Source organism: Folsomia candida, unplaced genomic scaffold (genome assembly GCF_002217175.1).
Source record: "Folsomia candida strain VU population unplaced genomic scaffold, ASM221717v1 Fcan01_Sc004, whole genome shotgun sequence".
Lineage (NCBI taxonomy): Eukaryota > Metazoa > Arthropoda > Collembola > Entomobryomorpha > Isotomidae > Folsomia > Folsomia candida.
This window is the reverse complement of record NW_019091196.1, coordinates 6,529,111-6,553,752: the sequence shown is the minus strand read 5'-3', so window position 1 is coordinate 6,553,752 and position 24,642 is coordinate 6,529,111. Positions and strand designations below refer to the sequence as shown.

Here is a 24,642-nt window from a genome sequence, read left to right as displayed (position 1 = left end):
TGAAGTCACCAAAAACCATCTCGCGAATCTCAACCGCGCCAGCCAGATTTCATAAATAAAACTTGCACACACATTTCCAAAAATTTTGCATTTTCAAAATTCGAATATTTTCCTGAAATTCAATCAATTACAATGATTACTAAATATTCACGATTGTGCAGTTGGTGAGTTATAGTAAAATGATGCAAAGTTTTACCAGATTTTTATAAACCATTATTTTTTTTACAGATTTTACAGAATTTTTTGTCGAAATTTCATCTTGACGGATTGGAACGATGGCTTCTACTATTTCCACACCCCCCGAGCCACGCTGTCTGTTTTGCAACGAGTTGGCTGTGCCTGCTCCTCAGCCTAGGCAAAAGAACAAGAAGAAAAAATCCTTAAAGGGTCCTGGGCTCACGCTCCCTTTGGCGCAAGTCCTCTGCAAAGCATTGAACCTCCCCAGCCCCACGTATTCTAATCGACTCCTCCATAATCCTGTCTGCGATGGGTGCAGCAAGCGTGTCGAAGGAATTAAACACATCGTCCTCGCTGTGAGTTTTGCAGAAATCTTAAACCTGCGCTTAAATTAATTAACATTTATCGATATTTTCCAGTTGGAAACGCTGCAAAGGTCCGTGCAAGAATTTCGTCTTCAAATCATCAACACCTTGGTGGAAGCTCACTCGACCTACCTGTCACACCAAGATAAAGACATCGCTGCAGTTACCAGTATTCACAAGGCGCAGAATCTTTTAAGAAAGGAAATCATTGATTGTAAGTATCCATTAAAAGATTTGCATAACAATTTATGCATTTAAAAAATAATAATTAATGATTTCGTTTATTCCTGCAGTGTTGTCAGAATGCAAGGAGACCTGTGAAACAATCACGCCACTGACTAAATCAACGATAGTACCAACCTCATCCTCATCAAGCAAAAAAGTTTCCAAGATCAGGCCCAAAAAAGAATTTCGGTCGGGGAATGTAGAACCTAAGATAGAAGAATCGATCCAAGAATCTATCCTTGGAATCCAGTCAGATTGTGAGGATCTTCCCCAGCACGTGAAAGAAGAAGTCCATATCGAGGACGTCGGATCAGGTTGGACTGTTGGAGATGATGGCGATGTGATAAATCAGGAGAACGAGTTACTAACACCAAAAAGGTCACCTTCTCCTCCTCCCTCAGATCAAAATCCCGCAACGGATACTGAAGCCGGTAGCGATGAGGACCAAGAGTCAGAGAAATCGGGCGATGACGATGACGAATCCAGTGAAGAAGAGGATATCAAAAAACCTAGAAAAAAGAATGAACGCTGCGCCCTGTGCAATTCTGCCTTCAAATCCTTTTTTGATCTCGACATTCATACGAAACGGGTCCATCTTGGTAATTTAGCTCCCTAATTTGAATTGTATCTAAACTTTCATCTGTTGTACATCATTCCATTCCACCCATCCAGGTATGAAACAACCCTTCTCTTGTACCCACCCCGGTTGTAAACGCACTTTCCGTCAACGCTACCTTTGGACAAAGCACGCCGCTTTGCATTCCAGTGGGGTCGACCTACTGAAACGATACGAGTGCGACCAGTGCGGGAAAGCATACGAGACACGAAACTCTCTTCAGCGGCATAAATCTATTCACTCGGGAGAATGGAAGTATTCTTGTCCCCTTTGTCCCCGAGGATTTCATCGTCCTTCTGCTCTCAGAGTGCATCAGGCGCAGGTAATTAATACCCTCATATTTCACTTGGAAATTGTGACCAAATAAATATTTTAAAGATGAATAATAACGCAGGCACACAATGCCGAGCTCCCATATCCCTGCCCCCACTGCGATGAAAAATTCACCAACCCCCGACTTCGTCTCGTTCACGTGTCCTCAGCGCATTTAGAATCCACGGGGACAAACAAATCCACTGTTTGCGAAATGTGTTCAAAAGTTTTTTCAGGGAGGGATGCGTTACGCTGTCACAAAATCCAGGTCCACGGTCAGGGAAGTTTCTCCCATAATTGTGACGTGTGTGGCAAAGGGTTCGCAAAAAAGAGTTGGGTGAGTTTGGTAAAATTATGTCAAACTAATTTAATTTTTAAAAACCTACTCCAAGCAACTTCGCGGGGCCTTTTAAGACGGCATTATTACATAAAAGCCAGACTCTAATGAACGATTGGCATATAATTTTTAGCCCGAACTAGGGCTTATGTAATCGACCTGTCCGTCTGTCTGTCTTTCCATAACTCTCGAAGGAGTAGGCTGATTTTTACCAAATTTGATACAGACATGCATCTGGGCAACGACCGAGTTCGAAGATGGGTATTAGTGTTTCTCACGGGTCGGGTTCCTGCAAATCCGAAACCCAAACCCGATACTACTGATCCGAAACTTGAGGGCAACCCGAACCCGAAGAACCCGAAACCCGTTTCCAAGGATCCGAACCCGAACTGGCAGATCAAATCCGAAACCCGAACCCGAAAAACCGAATATATTTTAACTTTAAGGGGTGACTGGCTTTTTAGCCTAAAGGTTTCAAACAAACAATACTTCTGTAAATATGACCGAGGAATTATAATTAAGCACATTTCTGCATAAGTACATAACGCATTTTAAAATGTGAATCTTAATTCCTCGACCATAATAATGCAATCTCAAAAAATCGACCATGGATAATGGCTTTCCGTGACATTCAGAAATTTTTAAATCAGTTGAAAACTGAAAATGATTTTCAGTTTCAAGTTTCCAATATTAAAGTAAGCTCAAGCTAACTATTTAGCAAATTTTTGATAAAAAAATATATTTTATTTCAATATTCAAACCATAACACTAATTGAAGACACTTGTGAAAAGAAGTTACGACAATTAAAAATTTGAATTATTTAATGAATTACTGCAGCATAACCGTCGTAGCAAGTGTGGTTAACACTTTATTTTCTTTTTTAATGTTTTCGTATTCGTTGTGGCAAAAAGTTCTTGTTGGTTCGGGTTTCGGGTTCTTAGTCGGAACCCGAACCCGACCCGAACCCGAAATTTTGGGCTCACATTTCTCGGACCCGAACCCGAACCCGAAAGTTTCGGGTTCTGAAATTTCGTATCCGAAGCAGGACCCAAACCCGATCCGAACCCGAAACCCGAAGTAAGAACCCGAACCCGTGAGAAACACTCGATCAAAAAACATTTAGACCAATGAGTGGTACCCTGGACACGATTATCACCTCGAAAGTATCCCTTGTTAGCTAACTTTTAATTTCAAGTTCTTTGATGAGAAGCCACTAATTGTAAGTATTACCGTGCCGGATTTCATGTTTTTAACGCAATTTCTAAAAATAGATATGGATCACCTCTCTCCCAAATTTCACTTCGATATGACGATTTTGAAAAATCAGTATGGGTCACCCCATAGGGTCCATCAAGATTAAAATTGTTCCAACCTAAATTCAGTTTTTTCTGTTACAATCCACTAGCAACCTTTGTTCCAAATTTCAACTACGTACTACAAATTTTAGAAATCCGTCGGGTCACCCTATCGGGTCTCCCAGGTTTAAAATTTCTGAAACTCCATTCCAATTTAAACGCTTTGAGGTCAGTCGCAATCTTCATACTAAAATTACTGAAAATTATTACTATAGATATTTTTCAAGCTACAAATATTTTACTTGCACTTAAATAATTTAACCTGCTCTAAAGGTTCTTGGTAGTTAAGGGCAACGCATTTGGATAGTAATGACCCCCACCGGCCAACTACTTGGCCGATCATGCCCATCTCCGAACTCATCCTTACTTTTGACCCGAAGATGAAGTGTGCAAAATTTCAAGTCGATAGCTTTTGTTTAAAGAGAGTTATCGTGCGCACAGACGGACGCACAGACGGACGGACAGACAGACATCTTGGTAAATCTATAAGGCCATCTTAAAAGGCCTAAAACCTACAGTGCAGACTCCATATAGCCCGAGTCAGGGACAGAGTCCCTGACTCCTCCAGGGTCACTCTGGTTAAAATTTGCTCAGTTTTAGCTTCATATCTCTTTCGTGAGAAGCCATTAGGTATCACCGTGCCGGATTTCATGTTTTTAAAGTAATTTCTAAAAATCGGTATGGGTTACCCCATAGGGTCGCTCCAGATAAGAATTTTACCAATTTTATGTCATATTCTTCTATTAATACCCATTAGCAACCTATCTACCAAATTTCAGCTTTTTATGACGATTTTGAAAAATCAGTATGGGTCATCCCATAGGGTCCCTCAAGATGAAAATTTTTCCAACTTTTAGTCATTTTCATCTATTAGGAGCCATTAGCAACCTCTGTACCAAATTTCAGCCTTCTACGACAATTTTGAAATTTTGGTGCATAATACCCCACCCACTCCGATGACCCCCACCGGTCAACCACTGCACCGATTTCGCCCATCTTCGAACTCGTTTCCTAACTTTGTCCAATATGCATATGGTAAAAATTTCAAGTCAATCGGTTCAGCCGTTTTGGCTCTATCGTGCCGGACAGACGGACGGACGGACGGACGGACATGACGGTTCCATAAGCCCTGACTCGGGCTAAAAATTACCAAAATCTGGAAAAATTAGAAACTTGCTTTCCTTTTTCGTCTCCAGCTCGACCGCCACTCCCTCAAACATGTGTCCGAAAAAACTTTCTCCTGTGACGAGTGTTCAGAGTCCTTCCGCTTCCCCAACTCTCTCGCCTGTCACAAACTCAAACACCGGAATTTAACCCCGTTTCACTGCTCGCAATGCAACAAAGGTTTCCGCCTCAAGACGCAGTGCTCCCTCCACGAGGCCACACATGGTGGAAAGGAGAGTCGATCTCATATATGCGAATATTGTGGTAAAACCTTCGCCCTCGCTGTATACTTGACACACCACACGAAGCGAATCCACTTTAAAGAACTGGGAATGGAGGAGCAGCCAAAGTGTTTTATTAAAAATAGGAAACGTACAAAGTGAGCAAAATTATAGTAACATTTTTAATATTTTAAAAAAGTGACTCATTTAATTTTGATTATTGTAGACCTGCTGCAAATTCTGAGGAAGGAGAATCATCGCTTCCACGTCGTCAGAAAGCAAAACGTACTCGACCTCTACCACGACGACCTCCCCCCACCATAATTGAAGAAGAGGAGGGAGTAGAACAAGAAGTTGACCTGTGCAAGATGGAAGTCGACATCGAGGTGGTGGAAGAATCCGTTATTTACGAAGAGGAGGAAATTTCCCTTCAAGAAGTCGTGCACCATTCCTCACCAGACAGACAAGGACAGCAGCAGCAGCATGTGGTCCAAGTCCTCCAATTGGGAACGGTGACGCTCGACAAGGACAACAATGAGCAGCAGTTCATCCAAGTTTTTGTGCAGCAGCAGCAGCGATGAAAAACCAATTAAATGATCTTAATCTTAAGTCCAGACTCAATGACGAATCGACAATATTCTTATAATACTTTAAGAAAAAGTGGTACACGAGTTTTTAATTGTATTTGATCCTTCTTTATATTTAATTAAACGATGTCACAGAGCTAACATCATCTCCAGATTATTTATACGTTTAACAATACTTGTCAAAAAATCATTCATCATTTTGGTCGATTTTTTTTCTAGTTCTCTTATGGTTTTGATGTTCCTGCTTCCCCTGAGGGTGGTGGTGGTGGTGGCGGTGAAGATGGTGGGGGTGGTGGTGGGGGAGGCATCGTGGAAGGTGAGCGTGAGGGCGCCATAGGTGGATTCCATTCGATATGTCTCGAAATCCCATAGAAAACCAGGACAGCGTTCATTACAAAGCGGAAGAAGGACAAGATTGAGATGTACGAGAGACAAAAGAACTCAAAGTAGATAAGAGGACCCCAGTAGTTGTACAAGCGGAGAGAATATTTCACCGCGTAGAGGACAGAGCCCAAATTGTGAACGTCAACGTCAGGGGTGAGCAATTTGACGGACAAGTAGAGCAGTCCCGCAGCCCCAGTGCTAAGGAGGACATTCCAGAAAACGCGACGCTAAGAAAAAGTGAGGCGAATTAGCATAATTTATGCTATAAATGCGGTTATCTTCTAAACTAACCAGCTGCACGCCCGGCATGACTTTGTCCCATCCGACACAGACGTGGTCGACGTACCCCATCGTAACCACGGTGAAAGCCAGGATCCACAACATCCAGGTGAACAGAGGGCCTGTGATCGCTTGAAGGAGCATGATCATTTTGGTACCGCCCACCACAACGGCCAACTCATATTCCTGGCGAAATTTTACAAAATTACAAAAATTATGATATCTAAACATGAGATAGATAATAAGTGCATGCTTACAAAAGTTTCTCGGGCTGTCAACATGACACTTTTCAATTTAGTCGAATCCGTCCGGATAAATTATCGATCAAACTGCCATGATTTTTTTTCGCAAGTTCCAAAGTCGTCTCCACAAATCTCTCACCATTATCATTTATAATCACCGTCAAGGCGTTGATCGACATAGCAACGTCCCCAATAATTTTAACCTAATGGTTATCATTGTTGCCTACTAATGCTGTACAGAAGGCACGCTTGATTTTGATACCACCACCACCACCACAATTCTCTGGTCAAAAATCTCATCAATTTACATACGCCACAATGACGACATTTCCCTCCGCCTTTCCGTACCAGCCTCAACCTCGCATCTCTCCACCAGCGGTCACGCCCTCACTTTCGATCAAGCATTTCATGCCCCTCACGAACGGCGCGTCTCCCATCGATGGACCGAATCGATCCGTTTTCTCGGCCGCACCAAAGTTCATGTATTCACCCGCAACAAATAAACTGCTTTCCGGTATATGCAATTTTTTCACGTCATCTTATCAATAACTTATCTTTATATATACGCTTATCCACGTATATATCTAGATGTCATGGCAGAGAGTCGTCTCACCTTCACGCAACGGTCCGGCTTGCAATCCATTCTCCGAAAAGGTGACGCCTTACCCACGCGACCTGGTGACATTTATCGACAAGAGTTGTGTCGCTACCGACACGCCGAGAGGGCCGCACGGTCACTTCAAGTTCCACTTCTTCCTCCCAACTTTAACAAAATGGACAGGACGAAATTGCCACATAATGTGCAACTCATGTGTAAAGTATGTGCATATACGACTACATATATAATTTGCTTAGCACCAATTTAATTTCTAATTACCTTCACAGTTCGGTCCTGGTGGACGTCGGACCCTGGACACGATCCAAGCCTCGGAACGCACCGCTAAACCCGTTGGATGCAACCGACGCTACATTCCAATCGACAAAGAGAAAGAAAAAGACCGTTTCGCCCATCGTATGGCAACCGGAAAAGATCCACCGTCAGAGCTGAAAGTTTCCTCGTTACGACAGCAAAATGTGGATGACGATGATTTCGACCAGGTTTCTTCACCCTCGGAGACCAGATTTCTCGAGCTGGTCTCTGAAATTAAGGACCGGCTTGAGTTTATGGAACAGACTGCCGCTCTGGGGCGTGAGAAGGACTATCATCCCACAATTATTGGTCAGATTAAAGACTTGGTGGCTCAAATGAGGACAATTTCACCGGAAAGAGCTACCCACGTTGTGGAACTGTTTGACCTCAAGGATCTCCTCGCCAACGGAGGGAGGAAAAAATATCGACCGAGTCAGGTTGAAGAAATTCTCAAGAATGAAAATCAGAATTGACGATAAGATAATAATCATTTTATTTAAACCTAATTAGTGTTCAGAAATAAATTATTATGATGTATTTATTTAAATTATGCTAATTCCTCATTGGGAGAAGTCATGTATGGCACCGCGCAGTAACAATGACCCGGAAGATCGCCACAGAATCCAGAATATGCACCAAGATTACGACACCCGAGATCACAGTCGGCCCCCACTTCCGGCACCTTTTCTCTCTTTAAGAGCAGTCCTACAAGATTAAATTTAATTAATTAATTAATTACTAGTAGTTAATTAGTGATTAACCAATTGCTTTTTTCTCTCACCAAAACGCTCCCCTTCGTCCAAGTAGCACACACACTTCTCCACCTCCTCGAGACAAATGCCCCCTGAAAACCCGTTCCTTGCACAAAGTCTCGAGCACGCGTCCCTCTCTTTCCGCCCAGATCCACAAATTGGTTGCGTGTTTGGTGCATCGACACCACAATTGGCTGCTTTGACGGTGTCAGCCATGTCGGCTTCTTGACCGGGGAGACCCAGTCGCAAGGCAGGCTTCTCCTTATTATTTCCTCTCCTGTCGCCGAAGAGACGGTGAACGAGGGAGGTGAACGAGGGCCATTTTATGGACGGAATAGTTCCCCATGGGTTCAAAATGGTGGCGATGATGGGTCGCGGTGGTGACTGGGCGGCAGTGTCTTTTGAGGGAGATTGGATACCGTAGGTGGGACGCTGTTTGGACGGTTTGGACTTTTCTTTTGGCACAGTTGAAGGTTTCTTGGGGGTGGTGGCGTTAGACTGTAATGAAGCCGTGGAGGAGGATAAGACTGGTGGTGCAATAATGGACACATTTTCTGCAGGATCCTTGGTATTATTGGCAATACTGGAATTTGAAATGGACGTATTTTCAACATGACCTTTCTTGTGACCTTCGTGATCATGCAATTTATCCCAAACGGTCAACACATCTCCGAAATATTCGATCAATTCCTTTCTCAACATTTCATCCTCTTCTTTCGTCATCGTGGAATTCTTATTTCCAAAACTGACCAAGAGTTGACCCTGCCCCGGTGAAGAAATGTTGAAACGGTTCGTGCCCCCAAAAACTTGATGGGTTGGTAATTGCTGTTGTTGCTGGTTAACAATGACAGGTTTTGATACTGGTTTTTTCGCTGGTGCTCTGATGGGTTTGACCATATCGTCCTTATTGCCTATCGTCCAGGGTAGGTGAGAAGAGATGACAGCCTGGACTTCTTCTTGGGTGAGAGGTCGTGATATTCCGGACCCGGGGAGTGAAGGGAGTTGAATAATTGGTGGGAGGAGGGGCAACGTCAAGTTTGGGAGTGGGGGCAGCGTTGGGTGATAAGCGCCAGAACCGGGGAACAAGTAGGGGAAGAGGTAGGTTGAATTGGGGTCGGGGGAGAAGATGGGGGACTGATTCTTCATTTTGTCAGTTTGATTGGTTTCCATTCCTGCTTCTGGTATGCTCTCCAGTGATACGGTTTCTGGTGATGTCTTCTCCAGTGGTACAACTTCTGGTGGTGTTTTCTCCAGTGGTGCAACTTCTTCTGGTGTCTTCTCTAGTGGTTCAGCCTGCCCTTCGATCTGGATAGCTGTGCTGTCTTCCTTATTCTTCAGGGGGAGGACTGGTTCCACTTCTGATCTCGACAGTACTGAAACTGATGGGGATGAGAATGCTTGCGTGATTGAGAACCCAGGGAAGACGGTGGCATCCACCCATGACGACGACGCTGGTTGCGATTCTGGTATTTCTGAGGAGGAGGAGGAAAGTGGGTGTGGATGTGACTGGGTAACAGAAATTATGGCAAAAAGGATAGCAATTGGTAGTGGCGTCATGATGTTTGTCGGAGTAAAGTCAGGATGAGACTGACTTTGAGTGAGAGCCCTTATTTTTGAGGCAGGGAGGAAAATTTTAAAGGGCCCGTTACTTATTTATGTAGGTATCTGCCCGTTACATTTGTGGATATAAATACCCCGGATCTCCGTTACCTACCTGGTGGTGACCCACTAACTGTGTATAAAGTCTCACTGTTTATTACTTATTATTATGAACCTGTACATTACACAGTAAATCCAATTAAAATAAAATGCATTCTTCTTATCCTGAGGATTATATACTCTAAAATAAAATATTGTTAAGAAATTTTAACTGTGCTTATGGTTTGAGGTGGTCCAGCAGCCAAGGCATGAAATGTGAGACTTTGGTGTACAAAGCTGGAAATGCGGACGTGTCGCAGTCCTTCGGGCCCAAACTTACCACGCCGAATTGAAACACGCGTAACGCCCAATTTGCACTTTTCGCCTTGAGTGCGAGCATCAGCGGTCCACCTGAATCACCTTTGCATGAGTCCTTCCCCTTCTCCCCACCAGCACAAAACTGGTGATATTTTTTTAATTAGACAACGATTTAATTAGAATTAGAATGTGATCAACTCACCCTGCCATCATCAACTTCATTCCCGAGGGCAGCGCCGTACAATTCGTTGCATTTCTCCATGGATTGAAAAGGGACGCTGACATGTTGGAGCACAGCGGTTTGGTCTGCAATGCACTTTTTTTTTAGTCTGATCATATACATAAATACATGAAATAATTTGACCTGACCTGGATTATCTGCAGTGGTGCGACCCCAGCCTGCAATGACCAAAGATAAGCACAAATGCATAATTGATACTTATCAAGGCATGTCGATGAATGACCTACCCGCAACCCACGGTCGGACCGATACTTTTTGCAATCGCTCCCCGTGAGGAAGACAAATTGGAGCAACGAACGCTATGAAAACATAATATTTTGGTTGTCGTTATCAAAGTATTTCCCTGCATATAATAATTTATTTAAACGTAACATGCACTTACGCCCCAATGCAACATGTTTTTTCATCCTTATGATCGCAATGTCATTCTCCTTCTTCTCCGTGACATCATAGCTTTCATGCGCGATTGTTTCCGCGATCGGTATATTTTGTGCTTTGGGGGCGCAAACGTTCTCAGCACAATCAACATCCGCGGTTTGATTGTACTCTCCGACGCGAATAATGGTCCTGTGTGAAAAGATAACTTTCATTACTACGGTCAGTTTTTAATTGCACAATTAATTAATCAAGCAACTCACGGCAAAAATCCGGCAGGAAGCCCCGACACGCAGTGGGCCGCGGTCAAGACATAATTCGAATTTATCAACGTTCCACCACACCCATACTGAATTGGGCCTGGTTTACCTGTAAAGGATGATGAAAAATGTAAGGCCATATTAATTACCGGTAAGAAATAACTATTCCCATCCGGTACCACTACTGGATGTCATCGTATACCCCACCAGCACCATCCATGGATAAGTACCTAATTATAAGTAAGTTATTAATCTGTATTTAACTAATTAATTAATTAATTTAAACCTAACCTAGTCCTGCATCCGTCCCTCCAGCCACTCTGTCCGGCGTGAGTTCGACGGGGTCTGACTTTCCACAAGATGTCGAGGTTGGAAGAAGGTGCAAATTTTTATGATTTAGAATCCGATCCAGTGTCGATGAGCCCTTATCTCCTCCTTGACTTTTTCCCTCCTCCCGTTTAATAACGCAGCAAACCTTGGGTTCTGCTCCGGCCTCGTCGCAAGTCGATTCTTGCAGCTTGCGAAGGTTATCAAAATCAACGGGTGGCTCGAGAAGCTTGAGGAGTGGGGGACACGAAGAGAGGACGACGCAGGTCTCCCCCGATCCAGTACAAGTCCTTTCTACGCATAAAGAAATATCAAATTTGCATAATTACATACTTATCTACACTGGAGGTTTAATTGCTCATTGCTCTCTTACGTTGGCCCCAGGTCACCTTCGTGCTGATAAGTAATGCAGCCAGGTATAAGGTCACCCAACCGTTTTGCAGTGTCCACATTTCTATTTTGTTTTGAAATTCTAAAATATTTGTCGGAGAGACGATACACCAAAAATCAAGATGAATTGTATGTGTGTGAATTTCATACAAAGTTATGTGATCGTATGTGTGTCCAGTTGTAGCATAATTATAGACAACAATCATATCATCCACTAATTTCCAAATCCTTATCTCTTCCTACTCGTCATGCAAATGAGGCATTAAAGTCAAACCAATATTATTATTGCCCGATATATTTATGTAGATCGGGGGAACCTTTTTTATTTTTCTGTTTGAAATAACAAAACCAACAACTTTGTTCCCATCCATTCTCTCATAAACTAAACAAACTTTAAAAAAGCATACACTGGGGAAGGGAAATAAATTTTATTCTGGCTGTATCCAGATGATCATTACAATGTTCAAATTTACTTTATTTTATGGATAATTTAATTGTAATTAACTATAGACCAGGTTTAGTTAAAGAAAAAATTAGTTCTGTACCAATCAAATCAAGTAACACCTCTCGTATAATACCGGTTTAATTTCTCTTATCAATATAAATCTGCAGAATATGTTTAAAGTATTTTGTAGCAATACGTCAATAAGTCTTGTCTCATATTAATCGACCGTAATTTGCATCGGGTACAAAAATATTTGATTCGGTTTTGAAATTACATTATTAGTACTCTTAAAACTCTTTCCTCTTAAAGTCAGCCCTTTTCTTAAAGTTGCCTCCAGCTCCTTTGTTTGCCGTCTTCTGCCTTCTATTGTATAGCACATCTTTCTCCTGACCTTGACCTTTCGCTCGTCCCACGACATCACGATTCTGTCCTCCAGGTGGTCCTTGACCTTGACCTGAGAAAGATGGATATTGTGTTTGACCCGGTTTGGGTCCACCATGTTTCCGATGGTACATTTCTTCTCGTCGCCTCTCAAACCGCTCTCTCACGACGGCTGGATCTTCACAAAAGGCTTCGAAATCTTTCCCACCTCGTCGCCTTGGTACAGAAGAATCGTCGTCGTCATCCTCGTCATCTTCGTCATAATTGTTATTACCCGACGCTTGACCAGCTGCCCCCATGATTTCTGCTTTCTTCACATTCAAAGGTTTGAACACGGTGGGTGCATTGTCTGGTTCAGTCATGCCGGCGCCTACGTCGTCATACGTGTCGTCGTACTCATCCTCGTAGTCGATATCGGTAGCAAAGCTGGGGGGAAGGAGGTCTTGGCCAATGTAGGCTGAACTTAAGTCCCCGTCGTTTCCACCATCACCGGCAAGTCGGCGGAGGGTTGCTTCCCGATTTTTGCGCGCCTCCTCTTGTGCTTGTTCGGCGAGACGGAGGATGGCCGATTTGGTGGAGGAGTCGAGAACTTGTTCTTCCAAAGTATCATTTCCCGCACTGTGATGAAAAATTAGATGAAATTGTCATTCTAAATAAAATTCATATTAGTTACATTTAGCAAACTCACCCTTTTGCTGGCAGAAACTTTTCACCGGGCAAACTAACTACAGTTGATGAAGATGCACTGGTCGATGCGTTCCCCATTTTCGACATGTGTGTTGGAGTCGTCTGCGAAGAGCGGATGTATTCTTCACTCTTATATTTTTCCAACCGAGCTGGCACACTTCCTTCCAAGAGAGCATTGATCGTATCCTCCGTCTTGTACCCGTAATGTTTCAGGACGGCCTATAAAATTAATTACAATAATTATTTAGTTAACTGTATTAATTAAATCTAAGTAAAATTGTGCGCAGAACTCACCTCAAGATACGAGCTAGGCAACTCTGGCAGCAAGTCCTTCACCTGCGTCACAAGACTTTCCAATTCGACCCCACTCAGCTCTAAACTACATGCTCCAAGCAGCTGCCGATCAAAATTCGGGTCGTACAAGGGGTCCACGACAATCTTTTCGACAGAATATTCCTCCCCGCAAGAGTGGAAACAGGCTGAGATGGCGTTCGCCATGTAGTCGATGCGGGTTTCGTCGACGAAAATTCCTCTCGAGAGGAGTCCTTGCATATCAGCACGGAACGGATAATTTTTCTCATAATCGTGAATAAAGATCTTTTCGTCAATTGAGTTGGCAAAGAATTCAAAGTAGTCGTCGAGTCCTTTGTCGTTTGCGGCTACGACGGAGTTGAGCGTTGGATTGATGAGAATGTAGCGATAAAGGCGGAGGATAGCGGTGCGGCAAATGTTGACCTGCTTCGTGAGAGAGGGTAGACGTGAGATGAGTCTCCCCCATCGACGCGTATTCTGCTCGTACGATATGGCCATGCTGCACAAATTAAAAAAGTTCGTTATTTACTTGGTCAATTAATTAATTAATTAGTTAAATCCTACTTTGAGAGAAAGTCGGGATATCGGAGAAACACATCGGCCACGGGAGGATATGCTTGGCAGAATTTGAGGAGCGAATACATCGAGTCGAGTGTAAACCAGAGGATATCACCCAGCTTGATTTCATCCCAGTCTTGTTGATCAGCACTCATTAGCTCTTCAGTCTGAACGACAGGTCAACATTGAGGTTAATATATTATATCAATGTCAACCCTTTTATTTAGTCTAACCAATTATTATATTATATTGCATACCTGGTGGGTGAATGCGCTAAACTTATCCCTCAACTTGGGAACTTGTGCCCTTACATCTTGCAAAATCCGAGCGTCATGTTTTATCACGTTTTCCAACATTTTTTGGAAAATCACATTGCCCTCCGAGTAATACAAGGTGCACAAGTTTTGTAACACTTCGACCGACATGAGGCCATTGTCGCGGATCATGAGAGACCAATATCCCGGCAAGATGTGGTCCTCCTACGCATAATACACATCAAGCTCATTACAGTAAAAGTCAAACATTTGATAATTATTTGCATCATTTACAATACCTTTGACTCCTTGAAAGTCGACAATCTTAAATAAACTCGAAACACGAGCAAATAAAGTTTCTCATAGACTGGCCAAAGGACCGGATGTGCCACATAGTCTGCATAAGTGGGGTCATACTGTCGCGGCGCCGAGCGCAGGAAAGATGCTAAAACTTGGTCCTTAATCGCTTCACAGTAGACCATCGAGGACCAGAAGGCGTAATGTGACAGGGACAACAACTTCCGGAGATCTTTCGTGTACAGGACCATTGCCTCGGACCATTTTTCCAGCTGGGTTGCATCCGCCCGTGGATGGGGGAGGTAGAACTCGACCCATTTCTTGGTCTGGGGGTTGGGCGCCCATCTCTTATTCTAAAAGATTTTCAAAAATTAAATTTCAATTGGGCTGAAATTTTTATGAAATTGTAAATCAAATTTCTTACCAGAGCATTATATTTATTTTTTGAAATCATCCCTCCTCCTCCATTCACCTTCACTTCGATGAAGCGTCGTTCCAGTGGGGGAAATTCCGGAGGGGAAGCCATCGTGTGATGGGTGTACAAAATTAATTATGTGATGAAAAATATGGTGTCAATTAATTTAACGTCAACTAAAGAGACGGATACACTAAAAATTATACGTTTTTCGTGAGAGGAGTGAGTTTAGTTGCTGTTTGCCGGTGGTGATGTGATTTCGTCTCAATTTGTCGTCTCAACTTTCTTATCGCTGAAATTTACTTGTCTCAAACAATCTCAGATTGAGATTCGAGATTCTCAACATAAACTACTGTCATAAATGTTTACATAATTAATTTATGCAAATGATGATGAGTACATTTCCACCCATAACCTTTGACCCAACTGCGTGTCATTTTGGTTGTTAGTTCTGGATTTGGCATTTTATAAACAAAGTGAGACAAACTTTCCTACTTGAGACAGAGATCCTCTAACCGATTTCCGGTTCCGGTCTCATTTCACTTCCATATTTGATATTTTTATCATTACATAACATTTTCCAAACACAAACCAGACAAAACGTGGTCTGGTGTGGGGCATGTCTGCTGAAATGGAAAGTGAACTTAAACTTTTTTCTTCTAGAGTAGACAAACGAAAGCTAGAGCATCATCCGGGAGTTGCCGAACCGAAAATCAGATCAGCGACCTATGTGTATATACCGAAATACCCATCAGAAATCCTACTACCCGCATTCCGAGTTCATCAGGTGGGGACTCAACTAGCCACATGGGACCATGTCGTCGTCGTCGACGTCCACCATTGTCCACCATCCCGCAGAACCACCCCCTCCTCCTCCCGTTCCACCCACGCCACCCTCTCGGGGACGCATTCTTGCCTTAAAATGCTACACAAAGGCGAAAAACTCACTCTCCAAAGGCCTCTCGCGTTCCAAAAATAAAAACAAGAACAAGGACATTAGAGATTTACAGAGTCCGACGGAAGAAAATAAGCACGATTTGCTGGAAGAGTTGGCTTTCCATGTGTCATGTAAGTCTAAAAACATTATGCTTAATTTTCTTTACTAATTTGCATAATTATGTACTTCTTCCAGCAACTTCGTCCACATCGTCCGCGTCATCCGTTGGTGAACCGCCTTCCGATCTGGACGATGATGATGATTCGTACGAGCGAATTGAATACGGCGGACCCACACCGACTCCTCCAAGGACGACGACCTTCACGACAAACGCGTCCCCCTGGACGACCGAGGAAGACTATGAGGACGACGATTCGTCAAAATGGACCCTCAGCGCTCCCTCCTCAGCCGAAGATCACCACAACTATCTTCCCCATCATCCCGAAATTGATGAAGATATTTTCAGCCCAGATCAATCCGAAGCGACGAGTCCACCCCCACCACCAGCACAGCCACCCATGTCACCGGACGTCCCTTGCTTTCCATCGTCATCTTCCTCCTCGGCAGATTCGTCGTCTTCTTCCGACTCTTTCGCATCGTGCGCTTCTAATCCGGAAGAATTGGAAATCATTAAGAAAAAGGTGTCATTACCGTCGCCTAGTAAGAGATTCGTGTGGGGGAGACGCGTCCTTCCTCCCGTTCTCATACCGATCGACGGAGATGAAGAAGAGGTACAGAAACCAGAAGAAATGAAACCAGTACCGGAAGAGGACAAAGCAATTCATCATCAAGTTGACGAGTCCGTAGCAAAACCGGAAGTTGCACAAGATATCGAAGAACCCAAACTGGAGAGTGACGGCGAAATCGCTAAAAACGAGCAAGAAGTCGACGCTGACGATAACGACGCTACAGAAAAAGACGTCCTCCTCCTCCTAGAATCTGAAGACGAACAGGACGACTTAAGTCACAGTGATGCTCTCCCCCTCCCCCCGTCGTGGGGGGAAGAACGACCTGAAACCGGTCCTGGAGAGGAACATCACTACCAAAACGTTGTCACCCTGCCGACACAAGGTAACAATTTCTAACCACCTTACGCATACACATTCCAACTTCCGGTTTATAAATTTTTGTACAATCTAAACTTATAAATACTACATTTCAATGTCATGTTTTTCGCAGAAATCCACCGCGTCCTACACAACGTGCCCCCTCGGGTTATGGAAGCCGTCCGTGAACGGCGACGCCGCTCCTCCGTCGAAGACGAAACCCACGGTCGCTCCGCTAGAATGAGTCGTCTCCTGCAAAAAGAGTTGAAAACCTTGGACCAACCCGGCGTCGGTGTGACCCTGATTCCTCCCCGCGTTCGGAGGTGGCGTATCGGAAAGAAATCATCCTTCGAAGTTCCCAACCTCGACTCGGACGATCCAGATCACGCCCCTAGTAGCAAAAAGAGCAGCAAGGATGACACACACCAGGTCAGTCCGTCAAGTTACTTAATCATTAGTCAGTGTCACGACAAAAAATAAATATTATTATTTATGCATGCGGATATTATTGAGACGACATGCAAATCAGTCCCCTGCCTGCGTGCACAAATCCATGCTCATTATCTCTTAATCGTCTCCACAAAGCTACTTTACTTTAACTGCTAAGATAGCAAACTAACTACACGCCAGTTTTTTACCCTTCTTAACTTTTGTATCCTAAAATGAAAAGTTTTTAACAACGATCATTATATTATGTGGTTTTGACTTTGATACCACCAACCACCACCTCACAGTTTCTGGTCTCCTCTATTCATTTACATGCATCCAATCCACCAACCAACGCCACTACAATACCACCAATAAAGAATACCAACCACACCACACCACAGGTCCCCTAGTATCTAGATACACACAAAATAATGCTAAATCTCTCTGCTATCCTTCTATCCATCCATCCTTCTCCTAAGTACAGAAAAAAAGCATAACAGGTGTGCACAGGTGAGCAGGTAATGTAATAGAACTGTGCATACATACGTCTCCTATCTAGTTTCTTTTTCCTCATCGCCAAGAAATCATCACATCACATCACATCTCATACACATTGCAATTTCATTTCATTTCATTTCGTGGTTTGGTCTGTCTTTCAGTTTCATTCTTATATTATTCAGATTCAGTCGAGTTTGAGAAGAGTTTGTTCGTTGGATTCGATTGTATGAAGAATCTCTGAGGCTAATGTGTGTCACCCAGTTTAGTAGGCAGTTGTTTTACTGCAACCGATGACTTCAAACAAATAGAGACTCGATTTCCAAATACAACAAAGTGAGAGATGTATTTGACCCCTATTATCAATCTGTGTCCTATCCCCACCACCACCAGTAGCAAGTGATACGCATATTATTATTTTATGTCAATCAAATAACTGTGCATGCTAGGAAAAAAATAGACTCTCGGACACAGAGAGTGGACATCCGCGTAATTGTGGTGCAGAGTTAACGTTAATCGCGTAAAAAAGGGATATCCGGTCGGACCAAGTTCTTTTTTTTACTGTTAGTTGTGATCTGTAAATCATAATCAATTATTGTGGTCAATTCAGTGGTCATTTCTGACGGGATTCGCTTAATTGATTGCCTGACACGCAATAAATGTGGGGTTGAGACTTGTTTGTGACATAATAATTTGTAGTTGAACTTGGTTTAGTTGAGGGTAGGATTAAATAAGGGTGACCTTTTTTGTGCCATATTTGGTGTGACCCTTTTTGGGAAGAAAATATAAACAATAATGTCGCCAAGACAGAAGAAAATGACTTTGCGGAGAATTAGGGCGACACAGGTACTGACAAACAGCATAATTTGGTCGTCTGGTCAGAGTCATAATTAAATATTTATCCAAATTATATAAATTATGCACAAATGACCTTCCTTTGTTCCAGGGCGGGAGTGAATTTGAAGACCTCCGACGCCTGGTAAAATCTGGGGGCGATTTTTGCAAAGATCTCGCCGTCGTATTGCACGAAAGGTGAGCCAATTTTTTTTCACTTGCACATTTTTTGAGATCATCAGAGCGAAAAATCTTTCACGTTACGTGTGTCATCATGACACGGCATGTCAAAATTACTACATTTTTACGTTATCTCAACTTGTTGTGCAATATCCGTTATTTTTTCTAGTCAAGTTTCGTTATTTATTACTGTATATCGTCACACCATGTAAATTCTTATCTGAGCAGATAAGTGACATGATTTTTATTTATTTCCTGTCGATAGGTCCGAGTTGGAGTCCACCTATGCGAAAGGTCTGTCTAAACTGTCGGCGAAATTGTTAAAGGCATCGAAAGAGGCCAAGGGCTCGGTTGCCCACGCTTGGCAAGCCGTCGCCGTCCAAATCGACACACAAGCCGAACTTCACAGGTATTAAGCCAATTAAATTAATCTGCATTCTCATTTATTGGTCAAAAACCCTTCCTTCATAAGAAAGACAATAGTGACACGTCGTCTCGTCACTTTGCATGCGAGAAGAATTAGCTTCAATAAATCAGTTGTTTTTTTTCGCCAATCTCCATTTCTGGCTATTTTTGGGCGTGGGTGTCTACATTTAATGGTAGTCTGTGCCAAAAGTGGACACAACATGAGGATTTTTTTGGCTCATGAAATGAAATGCCACTTATGTAAAAATGTACATAATACAAGAAAATTTTATTATATTCCGGGTTCACTATCTGTCAGTGACAGTTCCTTCACTTTTTGAGAGAAAAATGTGATACCATCCAATTTTTACCTTGTCCCGTTATATTCGCTATTTGTTTGTGAGTCCGTGTTTCCATTTTGATGATTAGGGACCGTCCATAAATTACGTAACGCAAAAATCGCGATTTTCTAGACCCCCCCTCCCCCCTTTAACATGTGTAACATAGGCACGATATCATTGGAGCCTTAGACCCCCCCTCCCCCCTCTTGCGTTACGTAATTTATGGACGGCCCCTTATGGGAAACATAGGCCAGAAACTCCCACGACTAATTAATTAGCATGTCATGAGAAATAGATGAGAAACAAGGAATGACTTTTTGCGCCTTGTAGACAATGGTCCTCCTCCCTGGAAGACGAATTGGCCAAACCACTCCGCACATCGACCGACACGCAGCACAAAATTCGCAAATCTGTCGAGGTTTTAGTGGACAAAACGACGCGAAATTTGGCCGACTGGAGACTCGCGGAAGCAAAAGTGTGTAAAATAAAAGGATGAAGTTTTTTACAAGATTTTTACGTATTTTTTTTTACCATTTCAGTCCAAACGACACTGCTTTTCGAGTTCGAAAGAGTTCGAAAAACTGCAGCAGCACGATGCCTCCGTCGCAAATAGTGGAGGTGGTGGTGGACCACTTAGTAGTAATAATCGCTTAAATGCAGAAGGACGCCCTCGCTCAAGGCTGCTCAACGTTCCTCCCACGGACAAGGATCCCATCAAGGTAGACGAAATAATTCAGTGTGGAATTAAATTAATTTATAAATTAATTTATAAATAAATCTGCCTCTTAAATAGTTGGAGTCGAAACGTCGCAAAGCGGAGGAGAACGTACGTCGCGGGGATGTCGACTATTATACGTTTTGCATTCGGTCAGAGAGGGCAAGGTATGTCAAAACATATGAAAAATATTAAAAACTCCATTTTTCGTCTTATTGCTAATTTAATTTATCGAACAATCGAATCTAATATATTTAATATTCTCTCCACCGTTCAAATTTTATGTGATGGCGTTGCACTTTTCAAAATTTATATTTATTAAGCATAAGTTTACATAAAAACTTAATCAGTCTCAAATTATCTTGCATTCGAAACTTGCCGATTTTAATTTAACGTCCTCCTTGATTTTCTCACCTCCAGACTTGAATGGGAAGGGGCCATCCGTAACGGTTCGACCTGTCTTCGCACCCTTGAAGAAGAAAAGCTCTCCCTTTTGAAAGAAATGGCGTCCAAGTATCTCCACCATCTCTCAGAATTCACGCCCCGCTGGATTCACAGCATCGAATCTCTGACCGAACCCATCAACGCGTCCTCTGTTTCAGACGATCTCGCCAGCGTGGCAGATATTCGCCGCCATGTGGGTGCGGAACAGCTGCTACCCGACTTTTATGCGGAGGACAGCTCAAATCTAATGAATAAGGCGAGACGACGGGAGGTATGATTCAATTTATAAAGGTTGTGATAATAAATATGAAAAATATTGACCTATTTGTATGCACAGGTTCTCGAGAAATGCTTATATCTCATTACTCAAGACTTGGAGCGTGAAAAGAAGGGAGCCGTCGGGGTCGAAAATCTGGCCAAGGCTGTCGCCGACACGCCCACGCCGGACAATGCGCATCACGACATTGCTGATAAGCTTTACTATGTAATTGTCACACATTACTAATTTCGTCAAATTTTTCGTCTTCTTCAAAGTCGATTACTATTATTATTATTTTTAATCCTCCAGCTCCGCTCCATGCTCCTCTACCTTGAAGCTGCCCGCGCCAAAGTGGACAATGTCATGGCCGATGTCGAATCTCGACCACGGAGCAACTACCCCATTTCCCAGTACATGCGTCACCAACGGGACAAGCAGGGGCTGCCCCAAACAATACTGAAAGTCCCGTCATGGGCACGGGAGGAGTGTCTCGCCCTCTCCCCCGTCATCATCCCCTCGCCCACAACTAATAATTGGTCGTCATCATCCATTTCTTCCATTCCACACCAACGCGGCAAGGCGGACGGGACTTCGGCCCACTTGGAAGAAGAGGACGAAATTTGTGGAGGAGGTGAATCCAACTTGAAGGAGGTCGAGTCCGTCCAAGTGGTCATGCCCAGTATGACGAGATCCCCCACGTCCCCTGGAAGTGGTGATGGACCAAGTATCGGGAAATGCAGAGCGATCTACGACTATGAAGCCAATCTCTTTGACGAGTTGTCCATCCGCGTCGGTGAGGAGATTAATATTCACGATAAGCAGGAGGATGGCTGGTGGTTGGGCGAGTTGCACGGCGCCATAGGAATATTTCCGGCAACGTATGTCGAAGAAATCGTGTCGTCCCCGTAAAATATTTGAGGTCTTTGAATCTCGCTGGACTGGATCTGACTTCTTCCGGTGTTTTTTAAATAAAAACTGACAAGCTGAATGTATGAATGTGCTACAAAAACGATTGATAAGTAATTTATTATTCAATATTTATTAATAATTCCGCTAAACATGCTTGAAATCGTGCTATGTCGCCGCTGGTGCTATATTTATGTACACTTTTCGGAAATGAAATGGTGTATAAACTGTTAACAACGATTAACTTTTCATAGTATAACTTATTGTTGTGATAACTATAACTCAACGTCAGGAAGAATGTCCCGATTTTATTAACAAAATATCATCCTATTAATTGTTTTGAAATATTAACCAATCAAGTATTCATGTACAGTGTGAAATGGAAAGAGAGTGATCGCGACGAGATCCAAATAATCTGACGATGAGATTTGAAGATTGTTCAATTAAATTGCTTATTCTTAAAAAAAAACACTCGTTGAAATTAATTTCATGATCATAATCATATTTGACCTTGAACTTCCTCGTCTGGCTCTTATGCAGTTTGGCTCATTTATTTTATGTGTAGAGAGTCGGTGGTGGAGCGAAAAGAGCCATAAACTCGTCCTGTGTCAGGGGTGTCTTATTAACCCCGTAGGTCAGACCACCTAAACCGGTTGAGGGATGAGGTGAAGACGGATTTTGCGGAACACCTTGCACAGGTCGTTGATAATTTGTCGTCCCAGTCACAGGGTTGTTACTTCCACTCCCTGGAGAAGTCACCCTTACTATTAAAGTTATGAATTTATTTTATTTTCTCTGCACAATTTTCCATGAAAAAGTTCTGATCAAGTTTACCTGGCGTGGCCAAAACTTGTCCGACCAACTCTTCCACCTTGCCATCAATAAGAGTGGATAAAAATGAAGATGAATTTACCCGTTCTGGTTTACAAAGGCAGAAACACTCCGTATCCACGCATTTTGGAATGCATCGTTTCCTCGCGTCGAAACCGCTTGCCTCACATGACGCTTGACACGTGGACACGGAACAAGTTTCCCTATAAACCCACACAAAAAATCTTTAGATAAGCGCTTATCCAATTGAATCCATGGTTTAAATGAACCTATTGGAATTTCCTGATCCAAACGAGAAAGCGGATGCGTATGAAGATGCTGCAGATCGTTTCTTTCTCTCCGGCTGAGGAGCCGTGTCATCTTGACCGCTTTCTTCCTCCTCCATCACCTCTACACCCTCCGTCATACTGACGCTTGTCGACGTAGATGTCAATACTTCGCTAGTCGACGTTTCCACTGAAAGTGGGGTCATTGTCGTTGTCTCAATTTCCTCTAGTCGATGTTGATTTGTCGACTCTGAAGGTGATGCTGGCGGTGGCAGGGGTGGTTGTTGTGGTTGGTATGGGTTGATCCACTGCTCATTCGTGACTGTGTGGTACGGATCCCAGGCTTGCAATTGGGGTGGGTACATTTGCTGCTGAGCCACCCCAGGGGCCAGGGCGGGCATGTAATAGCCCCCGTTCGGGTGTTGCATCGGAATTGGGTTGTAATTGTAATTCGGATGTCCATACGTGATTGGATTCCAGTAATTTTGCTGCATGAGGAGTGGTGGGGGTGGTGTCGCTGGTGTCGTGGGTGGTGGAGGAAGTGTCGGTCGGGGCGCATATATCCAAGCGATTGGGGCTGTTAGTAAAAAAATAAGCTTAAGACGTTATCTAAAAGATAAGGTAAAGCGTTCGAGACCTGGTTGCATGGTGGATGGAGAGACTCCTTCGCATCGACATGTTTTGTCCGCAAGGTCACAACTTCCAGACAGAGCGTGGACCTCCAGCGTGCAGAATTCGTGGCAAATTTCACCCGCTTCGGTAGATCCGTCACACTCGAGCAGGACGGGGACTGGTTCGCCTGGCGCGTAGTCGAAATTTATCGGGGGCAGAGGCGTCGTTGTTGTGGTCGTGGAAGGTTGGGGGAGACGTTCTTGAACGAATCGGACTGAAAATAAATAATAATTATTAAATGTGATTGACATTTAGTTAAATGAATTTCGTTCATAATTTCATGAAATTATAAAAAATTAAAATCTAAGTTTTCTTTGTTCATAAAATCTTTGACCCCATTCTGTTTTCCAATAAACTTAGAGTTTTACATTAAATACCACAAACATTGTCAAAATTATTTTTGGATTTTACCTTCCACATTTTTATAAAAAAAATATTTTTGCGGAAATGCAACCGTGAAATTTATATGGTGGGTGCGGCTTTGAGAAAAATACCTCCAATCGAGTTGTTTCGCTTATTTGTGCAAATGCATGACACCAAGTCTCTCGCGCATCTCGCCTTCGTCGTGTCAGGGTCGATGGATCTGCAATAAATGTAGCAAAAACTAGGATCCTCGCCACACTGCTCCGGAACTTGACCTGAAATTCGAAATGTGTTCAATGTGACCTTGTTTATCGTCATTTAAATAATTCTACTCACCTATGAATCTCGGATCATGTACGTTCTGTTGGGCTCCCGCTCCACCCACAAGAACGACGACGAGAAAAATTACAAATGGAATCATGACAAATCCTGCTTGGTCAACGTTTAACGATTTACTGGAGCCATGAATCTAGTCATTTCCTCGAAAAGATCGATCATTCCAGTTCCATCCAGGTAAAGGTGAAGGTTTCCATTCCATCCATGATCTTGGAAATCCCAAGATGTAGAAAAAGGACCCTTTTTTACTCGAGGGGATCCCGTTACTATCTCATCTCTAAAAGCGTCTTCTCAAAATTAAGGGTTCTTCTTGACAATGGCCATTTCTCATAGAATGCAATCCCATGTTTGTATATAT

The 24,642-nt window shown here is 43.1% G+C and overlaps 8 protein-coding genes across 11 annotated transcripts; 3 read left to right on the top strand and 5 right to left on the bottom strand.

Annotated features, from left to right (window-relative positions):
* The first annotated feature begins 21 nt into the window (after positions 1-21).
* LOC110848433 (zinc finger protein 286A) lies at positions 22-5,517 on the top strand. The gene is made up of 8 exons (XM_022095653.2): positions 22-164; positions 229-533; positions 597-756; positions 836-1,366; positions 1,440-1,705; positions 1,778-2,032; positions 4,585-4,931; positions 5,000-5,517. Exons 2-8 carry the CDS (start codon positions 276-278, stop codon positions 5,352-5,354), a joined length of 2,172 nt encoding a protein of 723 aa, XP_021951345.1. The 5' UTR covers positions 22-164; positions 229-275; the 3' UTR covers positions 5,355-5,517.
* LOC118435170 lies at positions 5,263-6,401 on the bottom strand. Its single transcript, XM_035850656.1, has 3 exons — positions 6,281-6,401; positions 6,036-6,209; positions 5,263-5,971 (listed from the first exon to the last, which is right to left on the bottom strand). Exons 1-3 carry the CDS (start codon positions 6,302-6,304, stop codon positions 5,585-5,587), a joined length of 585 nt encoding a protein of 194 aa, XP_035706549.1. The 5' UTR covers positions 6,305-6,401; the 3' UTR covers positions 5,263-5,584.
* A 158-nt stretch (positions 6,402-6,559) lies between these two features.
* Positions 6,560-7,710, top strand: LOC118435169 (UPF0193 protein EVG1-like). The gene is made up of 3 exons (XM_035850652.1): positions 6,560-6,779; positions 6,854-7,083; positions 7,151-7,710. The coding sequence occupies exons 1-3, from the start codon at positions 6,584-6,586 to the stop codon at positions 7,646-7,648; spliced, it is 924 nt and encodes a 307-aa protein (XP_035706545.1). The 5' UTR covers positions 6,560-6,583; the 3' UTR covers positions 7,649-7,710.
* LOC110849003 lies at positions 7,645-9,615 on the bottom strand. The gene is made up of 2 exons (XM_022096378.2): positions 7,957-9,615; positions 7,645-7,880 (listed from the first exon to the last, which is right to left on the bottom strand). Exons 1-2 carry the CDS (start codon positions 9,482-9,484, stop codon positions 7,723-7,725), a joined length of 1,686 nt encoding a protein of 561 aa, XP_021952070.1. The 5' UTR covers positions 9,485-9,615; the 3' UTR covers positions 7,645-7,722.
* A 49-nt stretch (positions 9,616-9,664) lies between these two features.
* On the bottom strand, positions 9,665-11,666 carry LOC110848701 (CLIP domain-containing serine protease 2). 3 transcript variants are annotated; one of them, XM_022095977.2, is made up of 9 exons: positions 11,460-11,666; positions 11,051-11,380; positions 10,942-10,989; positions 10,763-10,868; positions 10,507-10,691; positions 10,352-10,423; positions 10,253-10,282; positions 10,086-10,189; positions 9,665-10,025 (listed from the first exon to the last, which is right to left on the bottom strand). In XM_022095977.2, the coding sequence occupies exons 1-9, from the start codon at positions 11,536-11,538 to the stop codon at positions 9,804-9,806; spliced, it is 1,176 nt and encodes a 391-aa protein (XP_021951669.1). In that variant the 5' UTR covers positions 11,539-11,666; the 3' UTR covers positions 9,665-9,803. The 3 variants fall into 3 exon arrangements, with proteins under 3 accessions (XP_021951669.1, XP_021951667.1, XP_021951670.1); XM_022095975.2 differs by having other exon boundaries at positions 10,939-10,989; positions 11,460-11,665; XM_022095978.2 differs by lacking the exon at positions 10,942-10,989 and having other exon boundaries at positions 11,460-11,665.
* An 89-nt stretch (positions 11,667-11,755) lies between these two features.
* Positions 11,756-15,084, bottom strand: LOC110848120 (activating signal cointegrator 1 complex subunit 2). The gene is made up of 7 exons (XM_022095242.2): positions 14,835-15,084; positions 14,413-14,763; positions 14,117-14,338; positions 13,866-14,026; positions 13,284-13,800; positions 12,991-13,208; positions 11,756-12,920 (listed from the first exon to the last, which is right to left on the bottom strand). Exons 1-7 carry the CDS (start codon positions 14,934-14,936, stop codon positions 12,209-12,211), a joined length of 2,283 nt encoding a protein of 760 aa, XP_021950934.1. The 5' UTR covers positions 14,937-15,084; the 3' UTR covers positions 11,756-12,208.
* Positions 15,085-15,587: 503 nt separating this feature from the next.
* Positions 15,588-22,285, top strand: LOC110848121. Its single transcript, XM_022095243.2, has 11 exons — positions 15,588-15,893; positions 15,958-16,833; positions 16,942-17,237; positions 18,679-18,764; positions 19,012-19,155; positions 19,823-19,967; positions 20,032-20,211; positions 20,286-20,374; positions 20,628-20,922; positions 20,989-21,135; positions 21,220-22,285. Exons 1-11 carry the CDS (start codon positions 15,641-15,643, stop codon positions 21,817-21,819), a joined length of 3,111 nt encoding a protein of 1,036 aa, XP_021950935.2. The 5' UTR covers positions 15,588-15,640; the 3' UTR covers positions 21,820-22,285.
* A 66-nt stretch (positions 22,286-22,351) lies between these two features.
* LOC110848122 lies at positions 22,352-24,530 on the bottom strand. 2 transcript variants are annotated; one of them, XM_022095246.2, is made up of 6 exons: positions 24,285-24,530; positions 24,080-24,223; positions 23,551-23,799; positions 22,917-23,490; positions 22,651-22,850; positions 22,352-22,562 (listed from the first exon to the last, which is right to left on the bottom strand). In XM_022095246.2, the coding sequence occupies exons 1-6, from the start codon at positions 24,367-24,369 to the stop codon at positions 22,372-22,374; spliced, it is 1,443 nt and encodes a 480-aa protein (XP_021950938.1). In that variant the 5' UTR covers positions 24,370-24,530; the 3' UTR covers positions 22,352-22,371. The 2 variants fall into 2 exon arrangements, with proteins under 2 accessions (XP_021950938.1, XP_021950937.1); XM_022095245.2 differs by having other exon boundaries at positions 22,352-22,580; positions 24,285-24,525.
* Between the last annotated feature and the right edge of the window lie 112 nt (positions 24,531-24,642).

Excerpts from the sequence above, each read along its gene's own strand:
- LOC118435170 (XM_035850656.1), bottom strand. The coding sequence starts at position 6,304 with ATGTTGACAGCCCGAGAAACTTTT. Across the intron at positions 6,210-6,280 it reads TGACAGCCCGAGAAACTTTT|GAATATGAGTTGGCCGTTGT; the intron begins GTAAGCATGCAC and ends AAATTTCGCCAG. Across the intron at positions 5,972-6,035 it reads TCATGCCGGGCGTGCAGCTG|CGTCGCGTTTTCTGGAATGT; the intron begins GTTAGTTTAGAA and ends ACTTTTTCTTAG.
- LOC118435169 (XM_035850652.1), top strand. The coding sequence starts at position 6,584 with ATGACGACATTTCCCTCCGCCTTTCCGTACCAGCCTCAACCTCGCATC. Across the intron at positions 6,780-6,853 it reads AACAAATAAACTGCTTTCCG|ATGTCATGGCAGAGAGTCGT; the intron begins GTATATGCAATT and ends GTATATATCTAG. Across the intron at positions 7,084-7,150 it reads ATGTGCAACTCATGTGTAAA|TTCGGTCCTGGTGGACGTCG; the intron begins GTATGTGCATAT and ends TTACCTTCACAG.
- LOC110848121 (XM_022095243.2), top strand. The coding sequence starts at position 15,641 with ATGTCGTCGTCGTCGACGTCCACCATTGTCCACCATCCCGCAGAACCA. Across the intron at positions 15,894-15,957 it reads GTTGGCTTTCCATGTGTCAT|CAACTTCGTCCACATCGTCC; the intron begins GTAAGTCTAAAA and ends TACTTCTTCCAG. Across the intron at positions 17,238-18,678 it reads GCAAGGATGACACACACCAG|GGCGGGAGTGAATTTGAAGA; the intron begins GTCAGTCCGTCA and ends CCTTTGTTCCAG.
- LOC110848701 (XM_022095975.2), bottom strand. The coding sequence starts at position 11,538 with ATGTGGACACTGCAAAACGGTTGGGTGACCTTATACCTGGCTGCATTA. Across the intron at positions 10,424-10,506 it reads AAAACATGTTGCATTGGGGC|CGTTCGTTGCTCCAATTTGT; the intron begins GTAAGTGCATGT and ends ATGTTTTCATAG. Across the intron at positions 10,026-10,085 it reads ATGAAGTTGATGATGGCAGG|TTTTGTGCTGGTGGGGAGAA; the intron begins GTGAGTTGATCA and ends AAATATCACCAG.
- LOC110848122 (XM_022095245.2), bottom strand. The coding sequence starts at position 24,369 with ATGATTCCATTTGTAATTTTTCTCGTCGTCGTTCTTGTGGGTGGAGCG. Across the intron at positions 24,224-24,284 it reads ACATGATCCGAGATTCATAG|GTCAAGTTCCGGAGCAGTGT; the intron begins GTGAGTAGAATT and ends TTCGAATTTCAG. Across the intron at positions 23,491-23,550 it reads TCCATCCACCATGCAACCAG|CCCCAATCGCTTGGATATAT; the intron begins GTCTCGAACGCT and ends TTTTACTAACAG.
- LOC110848433 (XM_022095653.2), top strand. The coding sequence starts at position 276 with ATGGCTTCTACTATTTCCACACCCCCCGAGCCACGCTGTCTGTTTTGC. Across the intron at positions 757-835 it reads AAGAAAGGAAATCATTGATT|TGTTGTCAGAATGCAAGGAG; the intron begins GTAAGTATCCAT and ends TTATTCCTGCAG. Across the intron at positions 2,033-4,584 it reads GGTTCGCAAAAAAGAGTTGG|CTCGACCGCCACTCCCTCAA; the intron begins GTGAGTTTGGTA and ends TTTCGTCTCCAG.
- LOC110848120 (XM_022095242.2), bottom strand. The coding sequence starts at position 14,936 with ATGGCTTCCCCTCCGGAATTTCCCCCACTGGAACGACGCTTCATCGAA. Across the intron at positions 14,027-14,116 it reads TTAGCGCATTCACCCACCAG|ACTGAAGAGCTAATGAGTGC; the intron begins GTATGCAATATA and ends CCTGTCGTTCAG. Across the intron at positions 12,921-12,990 it reads AAGTTTCTGCCAGCAAAAGG|TGCGGGAAATGATACTTTGG; the intron begins GTGAGTTTGCTA and ends TTTTCATCACAG.
- LOC110849003 (XM_022096378.2), bottom strand. The coding sequence starts at position 9,484 with ATGACGCCACTACCAATTGCTATCCTTTTTGCCATAATTTCTGTTACC. Across the intron at positions 7,881-7,956 it reads GGACGAAGGGGAGCGTTTTG|GACTGCTCTTAAAGAGAGAA; the intron begins GTGAGAGAAAAA and ends TTAATCTTGTAG.